Source organism: Rattus norvegicus, chromosome 3 (assembly GCF_036323735.1).
Source record: "Rattus norvegicus strain BN/NHsdMcwi chromosome 3, GRCr8, whole genome shotgun sequence".
In the NCBI taxonomy this organism is placed as follows: Eukaryota; Metazoa; Chordata; class Mammalia; order Rodentia; family Muridae; genus Rattus; species Rattus norvegicus.
In genome coordinates this window covers 177,636,372-177,655,770 of record NC_086021.1, presented here as the reverse complement: position 1 = coordinate 177,655,770, position 19,399 = coordinate 177,636,372, and the positions used below count along the sequence as shown (strand labels likewise).

At 52.5% G+C, this 19,399-nt stretch overlaps 1 protein-coding gene across 5 annotated transcripts in view; it reads left to right on the top strand.

Moving 5' to 3' along the window:
- Nfatc2 (nuclear factor of activated T-cells 2) overlaps positions 1–19,399 on the top strand; it is a 132,305-nt gene that overhangs the window by 91,723 nt on the left and 21,183 nt on the right. For all 5 annotated transcript variants that reach the window (XM_039105143.2, XM_039105142.2, XM_017591799.3 and 2 more), the window contains exons 7-9: positions 9,894–9,949; positions 10,399–10,525; positions 12,322–13,023. In XM_039105143.2, the coding sequence (XP_038961071.1) occupies positions 9,894–9,949; positions 10,399–10,525; positions 12,322–13,023 (885 nt within the window). The remainder of the gene's footprint in view (positions 1–9,893; positions 9,950–10,398; positions 10,526–12,321; positions 13,024–19,399) is intronic.

Sequence of the window (19,399 nt, the reverse complement as noted above, 5' to 3'; positions counted from 1 at the left end):
TCGCACAGGTCAGTCTCCCGAGGCCCTCAAGCTGCTCCTTCTCCCACCTACCCTGCACTCCCAGGCCACTCTCTCGGAGAAAGTGCGTCCTCACCGCCATCCTCATTCCCCGTGGAATTCTGGGAAGAGGCCACAGAGGAAGGAGTTTCCTGGTCAGCTTGAGTCGGAGTGTTTGCACCCTTAGGAATGGGCAGAGCCCAGGCATCGTGGTGGATGCCTCGCACCCCAGCCCTTGGGAAGAGGAAACTGGAATGTGGCTGAGTAGGTAGAGTGCTTGCCTAGCACCTGTGAAGCCCCAGCTTCCGTCCCCAGCACTAGTTGATCAATAGTCTGGGCATCATACTGGATGCTAAACCTTAACCCCAGCCCTTACCTAGAAGCTGGAGGTGGCAAGACCAGAAGTTCAAGGCCACTCTTAGCTACAAAACAAGGTCTAACCCCGCTTGCACTCCATAACAATACCCTGTCCAAAACCATCAAAAATGGAAAACACTTAATAAGAAAAGAGAGAGAGAGAGAGAGAGACAGAGAGACAGAGAGACAGAGAGACAGAGAAAGAGAGAGAGAGAAAGAGAGAGAGACAGAGAGAGAGAGAGACAGAGAGAGAGAGAGACAGAGAGAGAGAGAGCTGGTGCCAAAAGCCCTAGTGAGCCAGCCACCCTGCAGGTCCATGGCTTTGGAGTATACATCAAAATACCCAATTTGTCTTCTGCTGTATACCTGGGGACTCAGTTTCCCCAACACTAAAATGAGGACAATGGTGTTTTAACGTAAACAGGAGATCAAGATTACATGTATAGGCACACAGTGGGTGCCTTGGAGTTCTGATCTTGCTACATGGAGTCTACAAGGCAGGACCATTGGCTTTCTTGGCTGTTAGAAGTGTCCCTCCTGGCCCAGTGGACCTCTTTCCCATGGAGAGCCTTCAGACTTCTGGTGTCCTGGCCTAGCAGTGCTGGAGTGATGGCAGCCCCCTCCCTTCCCCCCTCCAAGAATGGGGGTGCTGAGTCACACAGAGGTCCACAGACTTCCTTGAGGTGACAGAACTGAGCAGTGGAGGGCAGGGCCCCAAACCCCAGTTTCCTGGTTCCCAGGGCTCCTAGTGTGTGCAACCTGCGGTTGTCTATAGATGAGGCTCAGCTCTGAGGACAGAGACTGCAGAAAGTGGTCGGGGCGAGGCAGAGCTTAAAGAGCCTCTGTGCAAAGTAGACTGCCACTAGTCTGGCCTCCAGGGCTTCCACACCTCCCTTTGTGCATTTATTGAGCACCTACTGCGTGTCAAGAGCACATGACAGATAAGGTTTCTGCCCTGGGAGTGGAATACTTCAGGCTTGTTTATAGGCTGGACCAGAGTCTGCAGCAGGGCTGGGTGTGCAGGATGCTAGCTTCCTGTGACCCTCAGACAAGCCGTGAGCTGCTTAGTGACGAGAGAGGCATGCATGGCTGTAGGAAGTAGAACTTGATGCCCGAAGTCTGAGTATGACTGGACAGCCTCTGCTTTCATCGGGGAAATCTGGCAACTCTGGGAAGTGAGAGATCAGGTACTTTCCAGAAGAAATGGCTTCAGAAGAACCTTACAGGAGGAGACAAAAGATGCACAGACACTGTAAGGAAGAGTGTCTCAGGACAGAGGATTGTTACAGGAGCCTGGCGGCGATGGGGATGGGCACTGTGGGCACCGGGATGAGAAGCATCGGAGAGATCTCTTCTGGGACCTGTAAGCACAGAGGGGAGTTTGTGTTTGTCCCCAAGGCAGTGGGAAGTTGATGGAGGTGGTGATTCCCCAAGTGTGGACAGGAAGAGGGACAAGTGGATACTGGGAAATGGACGAAGTGCTGCCGTATTGGCCTGGGATGAGCCCCACCAAGCCACTGGGTCAGGAGAGAGGCTTGGTGCAGGAATCCAGTGGCTTCTGCAGATCTGTTAAGTCTGTCCAGGCAGTGTCCCCATGAGGCCCTAAGCTAAGGGTCATCCCCGACCCTTCCGACTGAGCCGTGCTCTAAGAAGGACCATCTGAAGCCAGCTAACCAGCATAAATGCAGGCCAAAGTGACTTGAGCACCTCCATTTACCTGGTGCAGCACCGGGCTGGGCTGCCTCAGGCCTGGTTTCCTAAGAGAACTGACTCTTGGGTTTCCTCCACACAAGCGTCAGCCCAGCGGCAGCTCAGGACCCAAGCGCTAGCGCTATATCTGCTTGCCCTCGTTCTCCTGAAAGCTGTCTGGCTCCTCCCGAGAGTGATGGCACCACCCTCTCCTTTCCTTCCTTCCCTCCCTCCCTCCCTCCCCCCTCCCTCCCTCCCTCCATTTTGTTCCCTTTGCTCATCCCCATTTCTCTCTCCTTCTGCTCGTCTGTTTTGTTCGTTTGTCTGTTTGTCTGAGACAGGGTCTCATAGCCTGGGATGGCCTTGAACTCACCGTGTAGTTGAAAGTAACAATAAACTTCCGCTCGTCTTGCCTCTACCTCCTGAGTGCCCGGTTTATGAAGTACTAGGTAGCAGTGCCCTGGACCTGTGCAGGACAGGCAGTGACTCTGAGAACCAAGCACTATCCCTAGTCCTGTCCATCTTGTTTATCTGTCCATCCATGCATCCATCCGCCCATCTGTCTATTCATCCATCTGTCTATCCATGCATCCGCTCATGCATCCATCCATCATGCATCTATTCATCCATGCATCCATCCATCTGTCCACTCGTCTGTCCATCCATGCATCCATGCATCCATCCATCCATCCTTGCCTCCTCTCTCTATCCCCCAACCAACCCTTCCTGCCTCCCTCCCTCCATCCATCCATCTATCCCTCTATACCTCTCTCTGTCACCCCCTTCCTTCCTCTGTGCACCCCGATGAGATTGCCTAATGAGGACGCCCAAAGCCTGTGCTGTCTGCTAAGCTGAGCCCTCACTCCCACCTTTCCCTGCAGCCTTGCTAAGGCTTCTCTACCCCAGCCTCTTTTCTCAAGACCCCTGACTCCCTTCTTTCCCTTTTGACTAAGGCCACAAGGGCCTTCTCTGTGCTGGCTGCCATGCCCTGTTCCCTTTAGACCGAGGGAGTTTCCCCAAATATCTGCTCCAAAGACCAGATCCCTTCATTTCATCTCAACATGGCAGCCACGCACTGAGTCCTCTCCTCTCACATCTCTGTGTTGCACAGGGGCCAGCATGTCTGAGCTCTAGAACTGCAGTGGGGTTGGGAACTGGGGAATAGGAGATACTGGGCTGTGACCGGAAAGTCCCCTGGGGGCTGAGTCCCATGAGTTTGGTATGGTCCTCTCTTGCCCCACATTACCTGCTCCTTCCCCGTGAGAGAAGCTACAACCGCTGTGGCATGAAGGTTGGAGAAGGCTGGGTGGCTCCAGGAGTCATGAGGAGCAGGGGACAGAGGTGAAGTGGCCATGAGCACCAGGAGGGTTGGGGGCAGAGGCAAGGTCCCCATCCCAGGAGAGTCTCTGTCGTGAGCTCTGGTGACCCCTGGAAGGCAGGAGGATCCTTATTCCTGTTGCTACACCTGACTGGGGCCTGCGGTGTCGGTGCCACCTCACCTGAACCAGTGTCTATGCTGAGCTGTCACTGTGGTTGTGGACCCAAGGGTGTCTGTGGACAGGTGGGTAAGCAGGTGAATGCCATATACGTCTTTCCTAAGAGAATTTTTTTTTTCAGTTAAAGCGAGGTTAAGGGACTGGGAATGTAGCGCAGTTGGTAGAGAGTTCCCGTCTAGCAGGAATGAGGGCTTGGGTTTTATCTCCAGCACGGAGTAAATTGGGTGTGGAGGTACATGCCTACAACCCTTGCATGTTGGAGGAGACAGGAGATCAGGAGTTCAAGGTCATCTTCACTTACACAACAGAGCTGGAAAGCCAGCCCAAGTTACACCAGTTGATTTAAAAAACAAAAACAAGCAAACAAACAAAACCAAAGGTTAAAACGCAAGCAGGTTAGAACCCGAATCCTAGTCCCTGTGTCTTGAATGAGTGAGGGGAGGTAGGAAGGCGTTGCTCTAATGTCTCCGCAGCTAAGCCCAGCCAAGGTGTGACTTGAACCCAGGCTCCCTGACTTTTGTAGTGTTTTGCTTTGAGGTGGGGTGCTATGCAGACTAGCACCCCAAAGCCTGTAGTTGCCTATGTCCAAGCAACCATGTTTATAGATGTTCAAGATGGCGGTGTCATGCCACACACGCTGACCTGTAAACTGTGATGCTTTCTAATAAAAACCGGTGTGCTTCCCTGTTAGGAAAATATAGATATGCCTTATTCAAAGGACTGCCCAGTATTGGCATAACTGATGTCTACGTATACATCTATCTACCCATCCATCCATCTATCCACCCACCCATCCGTTTATCTATCTACCCACCCACAACCCATCCATCCACCCACACATCCATCCATCCATTCATCCACCCACCTACAATCCACCTACCCATCCATCCATTCATCCACCCACACATCCACCCACACATCCATCCATCCATCCATCCATCCATCCATCCATCCATCCATCTACCTATCCATCCACCCACACATCCATCCATCCATCCACCCACCTACAATCCACCTACCCATCCATCCATCCATCCATCCATCCATCCATCCATCCATCCATCTACCTATCCATCCACCCACACATCCATCCATCCATCCACCCACCTACAATCCACCTACCCATCCATCCATCCATCCATCCATCCATCCATCCATCCATCTACCTATCCATCCACCCACACATCCACCCACCCAACCATCTATCCATCCATCCACCCACCTGTCCACCCACCCATTCATCCATCAACCCATCCACCCATCCATCTATCCACCCACCCACCCATTCATCCATCCATCCATCCACCCACCAGCCCATACATCTATCCATCCTCCTACGTTCCTGTCCATATACCCATCCTCTTACTCTACGTTAGCCCACACACCCACCCTTGGAACCCTCCTCTTGTCCTTCTGTCCTTTATTGGCCTAGACTGTTATAATGGATCTAGGCAGCCCGTCGCTGTGAGTTCCTTCCATGACCATTTTTTTTTCATTAAACAAAGAATGCTTATCTTCCCTTCCCAAGGCCCGAGATTACTGGTGTGTGCTGTGACACCCAGCTTGAAAAGACCCATTAAAATACTTTCTATGTATTAAAGATTTGGGTTTTTTTAGTTATGTAGATGCACACCTTGTGAGTGCAGTACCCACAGAGGCCAGAAGAGGGAGTTAGGCGCCCTGGAGCTGCCCTGTGAGTGCTGGGAATGGAACCTGGGTCCTGTGCAAGAGCAGGGAGTACTTCCAACCTCCGAGCTGTCTCTCCAGTCCTCTGAAAAGACCCATTCTTCAGAGCAAAGCATCAGGGAGCCATGTTGCCATGTCCTGGAAGAGACCCCACCTCAGCGCCATTTCTTTGTAGATTCCGGCCACGCCCTGCAGGTAGACATTCATAATTGCAAACAGAGAATCCCTACGAGGTTCTGGCTTTAAAATGTCCGCATTTTCACTTTTAACTCGTGTTGAGAGACGAGCCCGTGTTTCAGATAACGTGCGGGTTCCAACTGAACAGCCCTGAAGGGACATCTACCAGGCTCTATGAAATGATCCATACATCACCAGGAGATGACAGGGAGACACAGTGTCATCCAAGGCCACACAGCTAATTGGGGCAGGCAAGGACTTCAGGCCAGGTCTGTTTGTTACAAAGTTTGGAATAAAATGGCTGAGTGCCGCAGGAGACAGAGAGTTGGCACGGTTGCAGGGCATTTCCTAAAAGGGTTCTAGGCGGTGTGTCACCCAGGCCTCCCAGCCCACTGGAGTGGGGCGGGCATTTCCCCTGACACCCACGCTCTTCCCACACCCCTCACCCACCAGCTCCAGAGGGCCCTGCCCAGCACAGCGGCGTCCTCAGGACACCCACGTCTTAAGAACAGGAGCTGATACCCAAGCTCTGGGAGGTGGAATGACACACGGGTGTGTCCAGCCCAGGTGCCTAATCCTGCCAGCTCTAGTCTGGCTATTTCCTCTGGGAGCCCTGTGACCAGTGCTCCGCTCTCTGACTGGGACTCTTAAAGGCCAGCCGTGCCTGGTGGATAGCATATGGAGGCGCAGACTGGAATCTGAGGGACAAGAGACATTGGAACCAGGACAGGTATTAAGGGTTAAGAATGGTAGGTGCCTCCAGTAGCCAGGACAGTAGCTGGAATATACAGACCCTTGAGAGCCGTGGCAGTGTCAAGGGGTGCAGGAGGCAAGGAGGGGCCCATGAATCGGCCATTTACAGTGGGGGTGACTAGAGATGTCCTTTCTCAGCCTCTCAGAGCGGTGGCCTTCCTCTGCTGGTCTACTGGAAGCCTCTCTTTTGCTATTCAGTTGGACTGACGGGAGCTAATGGCTTGTATTTTTACACACACGTCCTTTGAGCCTTAGGTTCTCTTCTGATGGTGCTGAGTTGATTCCTCTCTAGGCCGTATCCAAGATCTTACTGGCAGTATCCCGGTGGGCGGCCACACCCTTTTCTCCTGGATCCAGAGAACCAAAGAGCATATCTGTCATAAACCATGGTGATACCCATTCATGAACACTGCCATTCTGCAGGTCAGCATTTCCTCTGCCACAAACCAAGGACGGAAGACGGGCTGGAAGCGTGAGGTCTCAGTTCAAAGTTCTTGACCGTTTTCTGTCTGGCCCTCCCAGGGACGCGAGCCTTGGAAACCCACCCAACTGTACCCCTTCCTTTCTTCCATCTCTGGCCTTTTTTTTTTTTTTTTTTTTTGTCTATTTCTTGAGAGTCACTCTGTAGGCAAGGCTGGCCCCTTTCTCAGCCTCCCAAGTGCTCCTCAAAGTAGTGAGGCTCGTGTGGAATTAACCTCAGGCACTGAGAGGCTGGGCAGGAGGGAAAACCCTTACAGTTTCCTGGGGTGTGGGTTTCCGGCTCAGCATTCATGACGCAGTTAGCGAGCAGGGTTGGAACCCACAGAGCCTGGCTGTGTAGCCTGGGCCTCTGTCAGTGACCTTGGACCCATCTCACATGAGGAGGAGGATTACCCTGACTAGCTCTGTTTGGGCCCTTGCCCAGTCACACCTGTTCTGTAGCAATCACAGGATTTTTGTTACTTTTGCGGGGTGGAGGGGTTCCTAGGCCACTAAGTTCAAATGCTGCTCACAGCCCACATTCTTTGGCCAACCCTCAGAGCTGGGTGTTGATGGCATCGGCCAGGTGCCTTTGGTGTCTGTTTGGCCACTGTTTCTCCTGCCCTTGGAGTGGCTTCTCCTGGCCCCTCAGCAGCCATTACAGCTGACGACAATTTTGTATATTCCATCACTACAATGCTGTTGTTAGACAGCCAAGACTGTCTGGTCCCTTCCATGGGGATCTAAAACTAAGAAGAATGACTCTCCCTGTTATCTTTGTGTGTGTGTGTGTGTGTGTGTGTGTGTGTGTGTGTGTGTGTGTGTATGTATGTATGTATTTGTGAGCACATGCGTCCGTATGTGTGCATATGGAGGTCAGAGGTTGGTGTCCTCTATTGTTCTCTATCTGTGTGTGTGTGTGTATTATGTATGTATGTATGTATGTATGTATGTATGCATGCATGCATGCATGTATGTATGTGTGTGTATATTTGTGAGCACCTGCGTCCATATGTGTGCATATGGAGGTCAGAAGTTGGTGTCCTCCTCTATTCTATCCTACTGTGTGTATGTGTGTGTGTGTGTATGTATGTATGTATGTATGTATGTATGTATGTATGTATGTATTTGTGAACACATGTATCCATATGTGTGCATATGGAGGTCAGAGGTTGGTGTCCTCTAGTGTGTGTGTGTGTGTGTGTGTGTGTGTGTTATTGTGAAGCATTTGTGGTCACATGCATATGTGCATGTGGAGGTCAGAGGTTGACATTGAGAGTCCTCCTCTATCCTTCTCCACCTTACTTTGGGAGCATGGTGTGTGTGTGGGTTTGCACGCCTGTGTGTGCCTGAACAACAGTCGAGGAGGATGCTTCACCTTATACTTTCAAGCTGAGGTCTCTCACTGAGCCTGGAACTAGGCTGGCACTAGTAAGCCCCAGAGAGCCTCCTGTTGTCACTCACTACAGTACTGGGGTTCAGGCACAAATGTGGCCATAGCTGACCTTTTACATAGATGCTAGAGTTCAAATTCAGAATTGCAGCTCACTGAAGTCCAAGACTAGACCCTTGGCTGTTACAAAGAGCTCTGGCGAGAACCTCCAGTCACACCTATTCTGTAGCAATCACAGGATTTTTGTTAGTTTGGGGGGATGGAGGGGTTCCTAGGCCACTAAGTTCAAATGCTGCTCACAGCCCACGTTCTCTGGCCAACCCTCAGAGCTGGAGGAGCCAAGGGATCACAGCAGACACTAAGAGCATAGCTCCAGAAAGAGGGGGTTCTGAGGCCAGATGTTGGGGTGTGTTCTGTGTCACAACCCACTGTGGTGAGCAGGGTGAGGTCTCTACCGTGTCGAGGAACCCACTGGACGTTGACTCAGCACTTTCCGAGCATTTACTAGCTTCGAGAATGTTCCCTTTCTCATAAAACCATTTAATATCCTTCAGCACTCACGTTCCACAAACACCCTGGAAGCCCTCGTGGAAATGTTTTGTTTGAGTGAAAATGGCCTAGCAGGCAGTGTAGGTGGTCAGTAGAGAAATCTATAATTTGAAAATAAAGAGTTTTGTTTGGCCCTGTTTGCTGGCCTCAGACTCAGGGAATCAACGGCCGTCTGCCCCTGAGAAGGAGAAGCCACTGCTTAGCAGAGCTGTGTCATCTGCTCTCATGACTCTCATGAGAGCCCAGAGAAGGTGTGGGTGGCTTGGGGGTTTTTTCACCTCCTGGTGACCCATGAGTCAGGCACCCTCAGGCCACCTGTTTGGTCCAGTTTTGGGAGGGATGGCTAAACCACCGTGTTCTCAGAGGATGGTAACACTCAGAACAAGCTAGGACCACAGTGAGGCTCCCAAGACAGCCTTGGGATTGAGGGCCTTTTGGAAAGAGCGAAAAGGTGCCACAGAGACCAATGTAATCGGGTGCCATGGAGAACATGACTTTATTTTAAGGACAAGAAACAGGAATTTGGATTGGACTAGATTGTGAAGGTGGAGTCTGTGGTTGCTTCGACTTTTTACTTGTTGAGTTTTCTCCTGGAACACTAGTCTCTAACAAAGGAGCTTCAGAATATGCGGATACAGTTCTCTGTCTTACACTCACAACTCTCTCTCACATGCACATTCTCTCTGTCACATTCACACACATACATACACACACGTATATACACAAACATATACACACATACACATAAACATGCATATACACATATGCACACATGTACACACATACATATAAACATACATATACACACGTATGCACCCCCAACTCTCTCACACATACACATTCTCTCTCTCCCTTTCCCTCCCTCTCCCTCTCTTTCTCTTCTCCCCCCCCACATACATATATACACACATGCACACACAGACACATAATCACACAGGCACACACATATACACATGCGCACACACATATACACACATACACACATAAACACACACATGTACACACATGCATATACACACACTCACATGTGCACACACATATACCCATTCTTACACCCCCCAGGCATACATGCGCCCACACATACACACATATGCATGCACACACATATGCATACATGCACACACACATACACACTCACATGTGCACACACCTGCACACATTTGCACCCACATACACATGCGCGCTCACACACACACACACACACACACACACACACACACACACACACACACACACACCGGCTTGCATTGCTAAAGGGATACGATGGAGAACATGGGTCTGTGGAATCCATCCTTGGCTTCTACTGTTCGTCCAAAGGCTGTTGTTCTCTTCTCCAGATGGGCAGCAGATTTGGGAGATGGAAGCTACAGTGGATAAAGACAAGAGCCAGCCTGTAAGCCTCCAAGACAGCCACCTGAGAGCTCAGTGTCCCCACTGAGGTCTTTGTCCCCTGTTCTCCCTCCCTTCTCCCCCGCCCCCACCATCCCTCCCCACCACCCATTCCTCTCCCTCCCTCCTCCTCCATCTCCATCCCTCACTCCCTCCTCCACACATTGCACTCAGAGTTTCTCGGCAAGGCAAGTACAGACTGAACTTCCTGAGCTGAGCACTCAGAGCCCAGGCCCTCTGGTGTGTGACCGTGACATCGCCACACACTTTGCTAGACCAGCTTCCCTTGCCGGGATGAAACCTTTAATTCCCTTTGGTCAAATGTCTCCATAAATGTAGGGCTCAAAGCAGCCAGCCTGCTGTAGGGTGGGCTGGGTGGACGTGCCTGAGATCTGGGTGGGAATACAGGGCACGCTACATGTGGTCAGGTTCATGACAACTGCTTCCTTCTAGAACATGCTTTTTGTTGAGATCCCCGAGTATCGGAACAAGCACATCCGGGTGCCCGTGAAAGTGAACTTCTACGTCATCAACGGAAAGAGAAAACGAAGTCAGCCACAGCACTTTACTTACCACCCAGGTGAGACATATTCCCTGGCTTCCTGCACAGGGTCAGGGGCTCAGGACGCCCAAGCTCTGCTCCCAGTTGAGTTACCTGGGCGAGGGACTCACTCCCTCTGAGACTGTTTTTGCTTGTGTGGGGTGGCACTTCTTTGATTGGCAGCTGCCAATCTACATTTTCCTGGGTGGTGACAGCTAAGCAGTTGGCTCGTGTTGTTCCTCTTTGTCGTGGGTTTGGTCACATTCAGGGTAAGATAGACATGCTCTAGAACCCTCAGAGTCCTTGACTGTCCCCACACGGGTGGGGTGGAGTTATTTGAGGCATAGCCAGACCAGGTTTCATTCATGAACTTCTGTAGGCCAGAGAAAGTGGAGCTAACGTCATGGAGTAGTTCCAGCGAAACTTTAAGGTAACTGATGTGTTTGGTGACTAGAGTGGGCACAGGGTAAACTGGGGAAGGGTGAAAAAACTCACCCATGGGTAAGTCTCCACCACCACCCCTGCTGCTACCCAATAGGTTAGGGAAGGTTTACTGGCCTGTAATCCTATAATCCCAGCCCTGAAACCCACAGCGTATCACTGTCCTCTGACTGACTGGTCCACGTGTCTGGCCTCGTGGACTCAGCCTCATCAGGGTGCAGGGCAGGCTTGGGCAATTCCTGTGAGGATGCCAGTGAGGGCCGGTGTGAGTGACCTGCCGTCAGAAGCACACGCTGGGTTCCCCGGGCCCTAGAGTTGCAGGAGAGCCGTACACGAGTCTGCAGGAGAGCCTTGCATCAGCCTGCATGTGTAGCAGTCCCTTTAGCAAGAAGGCTTCTTTCTGGTGTGTTCTCCCCTGGCCTGCAGTAGCAAGGCCTCCCTGAGATGAGCCTCAATGTTTGACAGGTGGAACAGGACCCCAGCAAGGCCCAACCCTCAGGTCCCTAGTAGTCCAGAACAGAGATGCTGGCCTTTGAAAGGCATGTTCCGAAGTGACTTTGAGGACCTTGAGTCAGAATTATGCTTCTGTTTTGTCTCTTTCGACTCAGACCGTCAGCAGGCAGCCCCACTTGGGAGCAACCTGCTGCCTGTTTGTGTAGCTGCCCCTCCCTCTCGGACCCTGTGATGCTTAAGTGTGGATTTGGATTTGGGGCAGGGTGGCAGTCGCTTTTCTCCCTGCTGTGACCGGCACCTGACAAAAGCAACTTAAGGGACAGGTGAAAGGTTCACTCTGACCCTTAGAGGGGATGTAGCCGTTCACGGCGGGGAAGGCACGGCAGCAGTGAGGCAGCTGGTCACGTCACATCAGTCAGGAAGCAGAGAGATGAAGGCTTCTGTGTAGCTCCCTCTCCTTTCCATTCAGTCCAGGATCCCAGACCATGGGCTGTTGCTGCCTTCGATCAGGGGATCACATTCACCCCGAATAGAAAACCCTCCCTAGACATTCCCAGAGGTTTGTCTCCAAGCAATCCCAGATTCTGTCAGCTTGTCCAGTGAGAGGGAGCACAACAGGGAGATGATGGGTCAAGGGGAGGTGGGGGTCCCCACAAGCCTTCTCCTCTCAGCTTCCACCCTGAGACACAAGGCTGTGCAGATTCCAGTAAGGTCAAGCCTACCCTCCACCTGTCCACAGCCGGGAAAGCCTGCAGTTCAAGGGCATTCCAAGGTCAAGTGTCACCAGAAGACAATCCCAGGGAGATCTTATAGCCCAAGGAAAACAGACCAGCCATGCTCCACCCACTAGGCTTCCCAGAGCCAGGCTCACTTCTCCTAACCTCAGCACACACTCACAGGTCGCCACGATTGCCTCAGTCCCGTGCTTTTCTCTCCCACAGTCCCCGCCATCAAGACAGAGCCCAGCGATGAGTATGAACCGTCTTTGATCTGCAGCCCCGCCCACGGAGGCCTGGGGAGCCAGCCATATTACCCACAGCACCCAATGCTGGCCGAGTCCCCCTCCTGTCTTGTGGCCACCATGGCCCCTTGCCAACAGTTCCGCTCAGGGCTCTCATCCCCTGATGCTCGCTACCAGCAGCAGAGCCCCGCAGCCGCCCTCTACCAGAGGAGCAAGAGCCTGAGTCCAGGCCTGCTGGGCTACCAGCAGCCGTCCCTCTTGGCAGCACCCTTGGGTCTGGCTGATGCCCACCGTTCTGTGCTGGTGCATGCTGGTTCGCAGGGGCAGGGGCAGGGGCAGGGCTCCACCTTGCCACACACCTCCTCGGCCAGCCAGCAGGCCTCACCCGTGATCCACTACTCACCCACCAACCAGCAGCTTCGTGGTGGGGGTCACCAGGAGTTCCAGCATATCATGTACTGTGAGAACTTCGGCCCCAGCTCTGTCAGGCCTGGCCTGCCTCCCGTCAACCAAGGTCAGAGGCTGAGCCCAGGGTCCTACCCCACGGTCATCCAACAACAGACTGCCCCGAGCCAAAGAGCTGCCAAAAACGGACCCCCGGTCAGTGACCAGAAGGAAGCCCTGCCCAGTGGAGTGACAGTCAAACAGGAGCAGAACCTGGACCAGACTTACCTGGATGACGGTAAGAAGCTGTGCTTGCTCAGTGTCCCTCATCCTGGAAGCCCCCAGGGTATCCTGCCACTCCCTTAGGTCTCAGGATCCCCCTTTGAACTTGAGGGCTGAGAATAAGGTAACATTTAGTGTCACACACGCATGTCTCCCTGCGGGAGCATGGGAGTAGGTGCTGACAGTCATGGGTGTCCCCTCAAGTCACTCGGTAGGAAAGGCCAACGAAGGGAGTTCTGGCCCCCAGGGTGTCCCCTGAGGTCATGAACTGGGTCTGTTTTCACCGCTTCCGTACTCCTTCCGTGACCACATTTAGATGGCTAGATGGAGGCAGGAAGGCAGAAAGGAAGGGAGAGGAGCCTCCTTTCTTTCCCATAGAGGAAAATCCTGTTTTATGGCCCTCTTCTGTGCACGAGGGAGGGGCGGAGAGTGAGGAGAGAACACAACCCTTGAAAGGGGCTCTATCAGGAACATGAATGGGGGCTGTGGGCTCTGCCACATGCTGCTGGGACACAGACACCATTGATAGAGGGTGCCAACGGGTTTCTTCTGCGTCGAGTTCAGCTGAGAGGGAGGCAGGGCCCGGAAGAGGATGGGAAAAGGCTTTGTATGTTGGGGTCCCCAGCTTGTGGGTGCATAACCTGACCAGAGGCATAGTCGTCAGAGCAGCCGTGACGGGGGTTGTTGGGCTCTCAGAGATAAGCAAGGGGTACCTGGAAGTCACTGAGGGTGGGACAGGTAGAGGAGACTTCTCTTTGAAGCTCCCAATGTAAGGAATCTGGGACGAAGGGTTCTGAATGGAGAAGGAAACACCCAGTGGCCAACTGTTCCTGCCCGCAGCTCCAGCTCACTGGTAGAAGCTTCTAGAACCCCAGGTGTAACCAGCCTCATTCCATTACATGTGGAGGCGGGGGGCTGACCCCATTGGAGGCAAGGGGATTAGTGTCTGAACAGGGCAGGTGCTTCCCAGCAGCCTCTGGGAGGTGTTGGTTTGGTCTCTAGGAGCAGAGATGTGCCGACCCCTCCCCTTCCCACCTTGTCCGTCATTGTGTGTTAAAGATGAATGATAGCTCATTCTGGAACTTCGGGTGTATACCTCAGTGGGTCAGAGGTGGTCACCTGTGTCTGCTACCTCCACAGATCTATGGATGGGATGGCCCTTGTTACAGAGGAAGCAGCTGGGCTTGGGGGCCCTGTGAGCCCTCCAGAGGTGGCTTTCTAGACACAGGCAGGTTCACAGGTGTGTTGGGGTGAACCCCCAATTCCCAACCCGTTTCAACCCTCCGATATCCAGGGATTTGATGGCTCCCCCTGCTGGATTCTTTTCTTCATTACCTTCTCCACGGTGTCTGTCCCCCCTCACCCCAACTCCACCCCGTAATTGGTGCGAGTCCTCTGCTGGAACAGTCAGTCTGTGGCTTTAAAAGGTGAAAAGGTTGGTTGTTGCAGGACATCTCAGAACCTTGAGTGTCGTCCTGGTTGACACTAAAAATCTATAAGACCAGGAGGCGACCTGGTGCTTCCTAGACAGCAGAATGTGTTAGACACTCTGAGGGGAGCCATTCCTGTGGTCTTCAGTCCTCTATTATCCCACAGCCCTGGAGGTGTGGCCCAAAGCCCAGCACTGGTCCTTCAAATGCTATATTCAGGTGTCTCCATTTATGCTTGCCCCCCCCAAAACTCTCAGGGCCTGAGCCATGTGTCCCCAGGGCAGTAAGGTGTCACTGGTTCTCCATTGTTTGGTGCTTGGCTTGTCTTCTTCCATAGGTTCTGTTCAGTGTGGCCTGCTGTTCAGGGTGAGATGTGGGCACAGTTTGGCCCTTGATTGCCAAGGTTCTGGGTTCTCCTGAGAGGCCTGGTCCTACCCCAGGGGAACAGTCCCCCACATCCCTCTGCGGTGCAGGGTTCTGAGTTCTATTGTTTGGGGCTTATTGTAGACAGGTGGACTTGAGACGTGCTTCCGTCTACCTGAGGGTGACTGGGCCTGGCTCCCTCCTTCTAGCTGTCATTCAAAGGGTTCTCTCCCCATAAAGCCAGACCTGGCTTCCCAGAACATGAGCCACATACCAGCAGTGTGTGATCAGGGGTACAGTGGACATGAGGCCTGGTCTCTGCATAGAGGCAAGCATTGACCTCAGAAGTTTGCTTTGCCTCTCCCTTGGGTCCAAGGAGCTCCACACCCCAGTGCTTCCAGACTTGGCCATGACCAACCGCCCCTCCACGTGCCTCTCTCTCTTTTTTTTTTTAAAAAAAGATTTATTTAGGGGCTGGGGATTTAGCTCAGTGGTAGAGCGCTTACCTAGGAAGCGCAAGGCCCTGGGTTCGGTCCCCAGCTCCGAAAAAAAGAACCAAAAAAAAAAAAAAGATTTATTTATTTATTTATTTTATGTATGTGAGCACACTGTCTCTATCTTCAGACACACCAGAAGAGGGCATCAGATCCCATTACAGATGGTTGTGAGCCGCCATGTGGTTGCTGGGATTTGAACTCAGGACCTCTGGAAGAGCAGCCAGTGCTCTTAACCACTGAGCCATCTCTCCAGCCCCACGTGCCTCTCTTATAGGCTGCACTTCTGCATGCTCTTGCCTTTCTGAGCCTGTTCCTCCTTGGGCTGAGAGTTCATCTGCTTCCCCACTCTGATGGTTAAAGATGCTTACAAAAGTTTCCTTGAACTGGGAAATGTGACAGTCCAGGCAGAGTGGGTCTCTCTCATCCACCCTTGGCATGTGGTCTGCAAACACTGACCTGCACTCTACTGGCTGTAAACTCTTCTGGAATTCATCTCCCTTCCTGAAGCCCCATAGTGGACATTTCAGATTGCACGGGGTGGCTGGTTTACTAACCGAGTCCCTCCCCGTCCCTTCCCTGCCCTCTCCAGCTCTCCCTGACCTCACCCTTCCCTTCTTCTCTGTCCTTGACCCATGATCTCTCCCACCATTCATGCCCAGACCCCCAAGTTTTTGCCTCCTGAGCCAGGCGCTACTCTGGGCTTTGGGTGGATGGGATGGGGAATGGGGCACAAAGCCTTGCACGTGGGACATTTTTGTTGTGTGACTTATCCTTATGTTATAAGGACAGATATAGGCATAGAAGCCAATGTCTAAGGGACTGAATCATGGAAAATAGGTGAATTCACACAGATTGAGGGCTGCAGGGCAGCCATGGGGCGGGGTACTCTCCTGAACGAAGGGCATCTTGGGGAGCAGGAACAGCAGGTGCTGGTGGCCTTGAGGTCAGAGTGGAAGGTGGTGTTCGGGGTTGTCTGAAGCAGTGATCTAGGTACTCTTTTGGCTCTGGCTGCCTCTGAGAAACAGATGCTAGGGAAGCAAGAGTTGGAAGGGGAGGGTCAAGCTCATGTGTCGTTTCCAGGACAACCAGAGGCTGACGGTCTTCTCCCTTAGCTTTGGGCTCTCATCTGTTCCAGGTGCTCCTGTTCAGTCTCCGTCCAAAATATTAAATGGAAAATTCTGGAAAGAAGTCGCCCTACACTTTCTTTCCTATAGTGATCCTTTTTTAGTGCGGGTGGTCTAGTTGGTGAGTTAAGCGACTTCCCAGGTTTGCCTGTTTACACGGAGCATTCTTAGGGACACAGCCATCTTGGTTGAAGGCAAATCCCCGGCGGGTGAGGAAGGAACCGAGCTGAGAACCTTTCCCCCAGCTGGGTTGTTCGAGGTGCATCTAAAAAGTGCCAAAGTAGGACAAGAGTGTAGGTCACCTCTAATACTTCCTCAGTGTGAACGCAGGGTGGCCATCAGGAGCGAAGCCACGGTGGGACTCTCACCACTGGTGACTCCTCCTGGGAGCCATGTTGATGCCACAGGTGAACTGTGGTTTGAGGGTTATCAGGTCAGTCCACCACTAAGCCCACCGCAGACCCCGGGGACATGAGCATGCCCTTGGGTCTTAGCCACAGGAAGGAGACTGTGGGGGCAGAAGGAGCTGGGGCCCAACTCAGCAGACACCCTTGATGTTGTTCTCCCTCCTGGGGTGAGAGGATGTGGTCTGGTGCTGGCTGGAACCTGGAGGTGACCTGTGGGGATAGCCTACGCTGTGCATACATGTGAGCAAGAGTCTCCTGGTATGGGAAACACCAGCCGTTGTTCTTCAAAGGAAATGCATGAACAGGAGACACTGTGTGGATGGAAACAGTATTTTCCACTCTAATTATTGGACGATATTATCGCCAAATAATCACCAAAATCAACAGTGCACAAGCGGGTCGCCCCGACATTACAGCCTGAATCTTCACAGAATGCTTTGTGTATGGGCCTGGGTACTGGGTTTGAACACAGAGCCCTGTGCCGGCTAGGTAAGCAGTGTACCACCGAGCTATCCCTTTCTACTTTTATGCTGTTTTCTTAGTCACGGAGCCATGGGATACGGGCATCGTAAACAGACTGTGTTTATGTATCACAGCCCTCTGCTGGGGACCTGCAAAAAAGAGGTTTTTTTCCACCCTTTTTCTTGTAAAGAATTAATGCCAGTGCCTCTGTCACTCACCCTGGGGACTTCTGGGGATTTTGTGTGTGGTCTCGAACAGCTGCTGATCCAGTTCCTTGCCTTTGCCTTCCGCGGGAGGAGCAGCATACAGTCTCTGTGCACAAGGCACTTCAAGATCTCTTCCTGCCATGATCGTGGAGGACAGGGTGCCTTACACACTGATCCCATGGCAAGCAGGGCCAGTTCTGGTTCGTGAGTCTGATCTCAGTCTGGGACCTGTTGAGTCTAGAGATTTTGGCTAGGCTTCCTTCCTGGGTGTCTGGCCTCTGTACCCCGACTGTGGGTGAAAATGGCCTCCAAATCTCAAGGTTATTGTAAAAAGAAAAATGGGAGCTTCCCAGGAAGGTGTGTGCTGTGCTGTGTGTGTGTGTGTGTGTGTGTGTGTGTGTGTGTGTGTGTGCGCCCAAGCTTACATGTGCACTATGTGTGTGGAGGTCAGACGTCATCCTGGGTGTCCCTCCTCACCTTCTACCTTATCAGATACAGGGTCTATTGTTCTTGGCTGTGTAGTCTGGGCTACCTGTCTGCAAGCTCCTGGGAGTTCTTCTGTCTCTGCCTTTCATCTTGCTGTCGGAGAGGTGGGATCACAGGCATACAGTATTGTATTCTGTTTACATGTGGACTGGGGATCTGAACTCAGGTCTTCATGCTTGCACTGAAAGTGCATTACCCACTGAACCATCTCCCCAGTGCATTACCCACTGAGCCATCTCCCCAGCCATCCCCCAGCCCCCTATAATGTCTCTGACAAGGATCCACAAGCATGGTAAGCAGTTAGTCACATTGGTCAGATCCTTCTGCCCCACCCCCAATAGCAGCAGCAGCAGCAGCAGTGGCTGGGCAGTGGCAGTGGTGGCGGCCGGCAACATGATCTTTATCCCAATATCCTCTGAGCAATGCTGATCTCAAGAGAAGCTAGGCCTTTAAGAAGAGCCTTGAGGTTGACCTAGCCTGACTCCCTCTCATCCTGCCAGACTTCCTCTTGTCAAATCAGAAAAGGCTCCTTAGAGAGTTCCAGGTTCAGAAAACCCCACCTGTGCACAGACAAGCCCACAGAACTGGCAAGGGCTACTGTTTGTAGATCACTTACCCGAGCTCAAGTGGGTCTGAATATCTCCTTTCCCTGCAGTGGCTCGGCTCTGTCCCTCAATGCACTTTCATCTACCCCTCCTGTCCACTTCTGTGCCACTTAGACCTTCCCGACTGTCCTCTGTGTCTTCTCTGCTGCTGTGTTCCCTGCTGCTGGCTCATATGATGAGGCCACCTTCCAGCCACTGCTGCCAGCCTCAGGCGAGCTCTGCCTGTCTCTGGGGTTCTGCAGGGCAGGTGTTTTCAGAGGATGGGCCCTTGGCTTTGGAGGTCAAGAGACCCCAAGACACAGAAAGCCTGTCCCAGAATGACTGGCCTCTCAGGCTTTAAGCCAGAGTAACAGGTCCCCCATGAGCACCCAGCAGGGAGAACCCAGTGCCCAGCATAGAGAACCAAAATGGCCATTGCCCCATGCACACCAGAGCCTTTCACTGTGAGTCACGTGGCTCTGCTGAACAGCCGCCTCCTCCCGGCTGCTTTCTTGCAACCACAGGCAAAATGGACGGCTTAGCAAGAGGGGCAGATAGCTCAGCATTGGCAAACGTCACAGAGGCCTCTCCATATACTTCAATTCCTGTTAGGGCAGAGGCCCCTCTGCCTTGGTGAGCACCTGTGTGCAGGACCCACTTGGCACCTCACTTGTGTCAGGACAGATGGTCACAGCAACTCCAAGAGAAACTGGGAGTACATGGGCTTCCATTTCCCAAGCCACACATGAAGTAATCTTGCATGCATATGTAAGGCTCTAGAGCTAGCCTACTGCTCTATGGAAAAGTAAAACCCCCCAAAGCAAGTTCGTGGC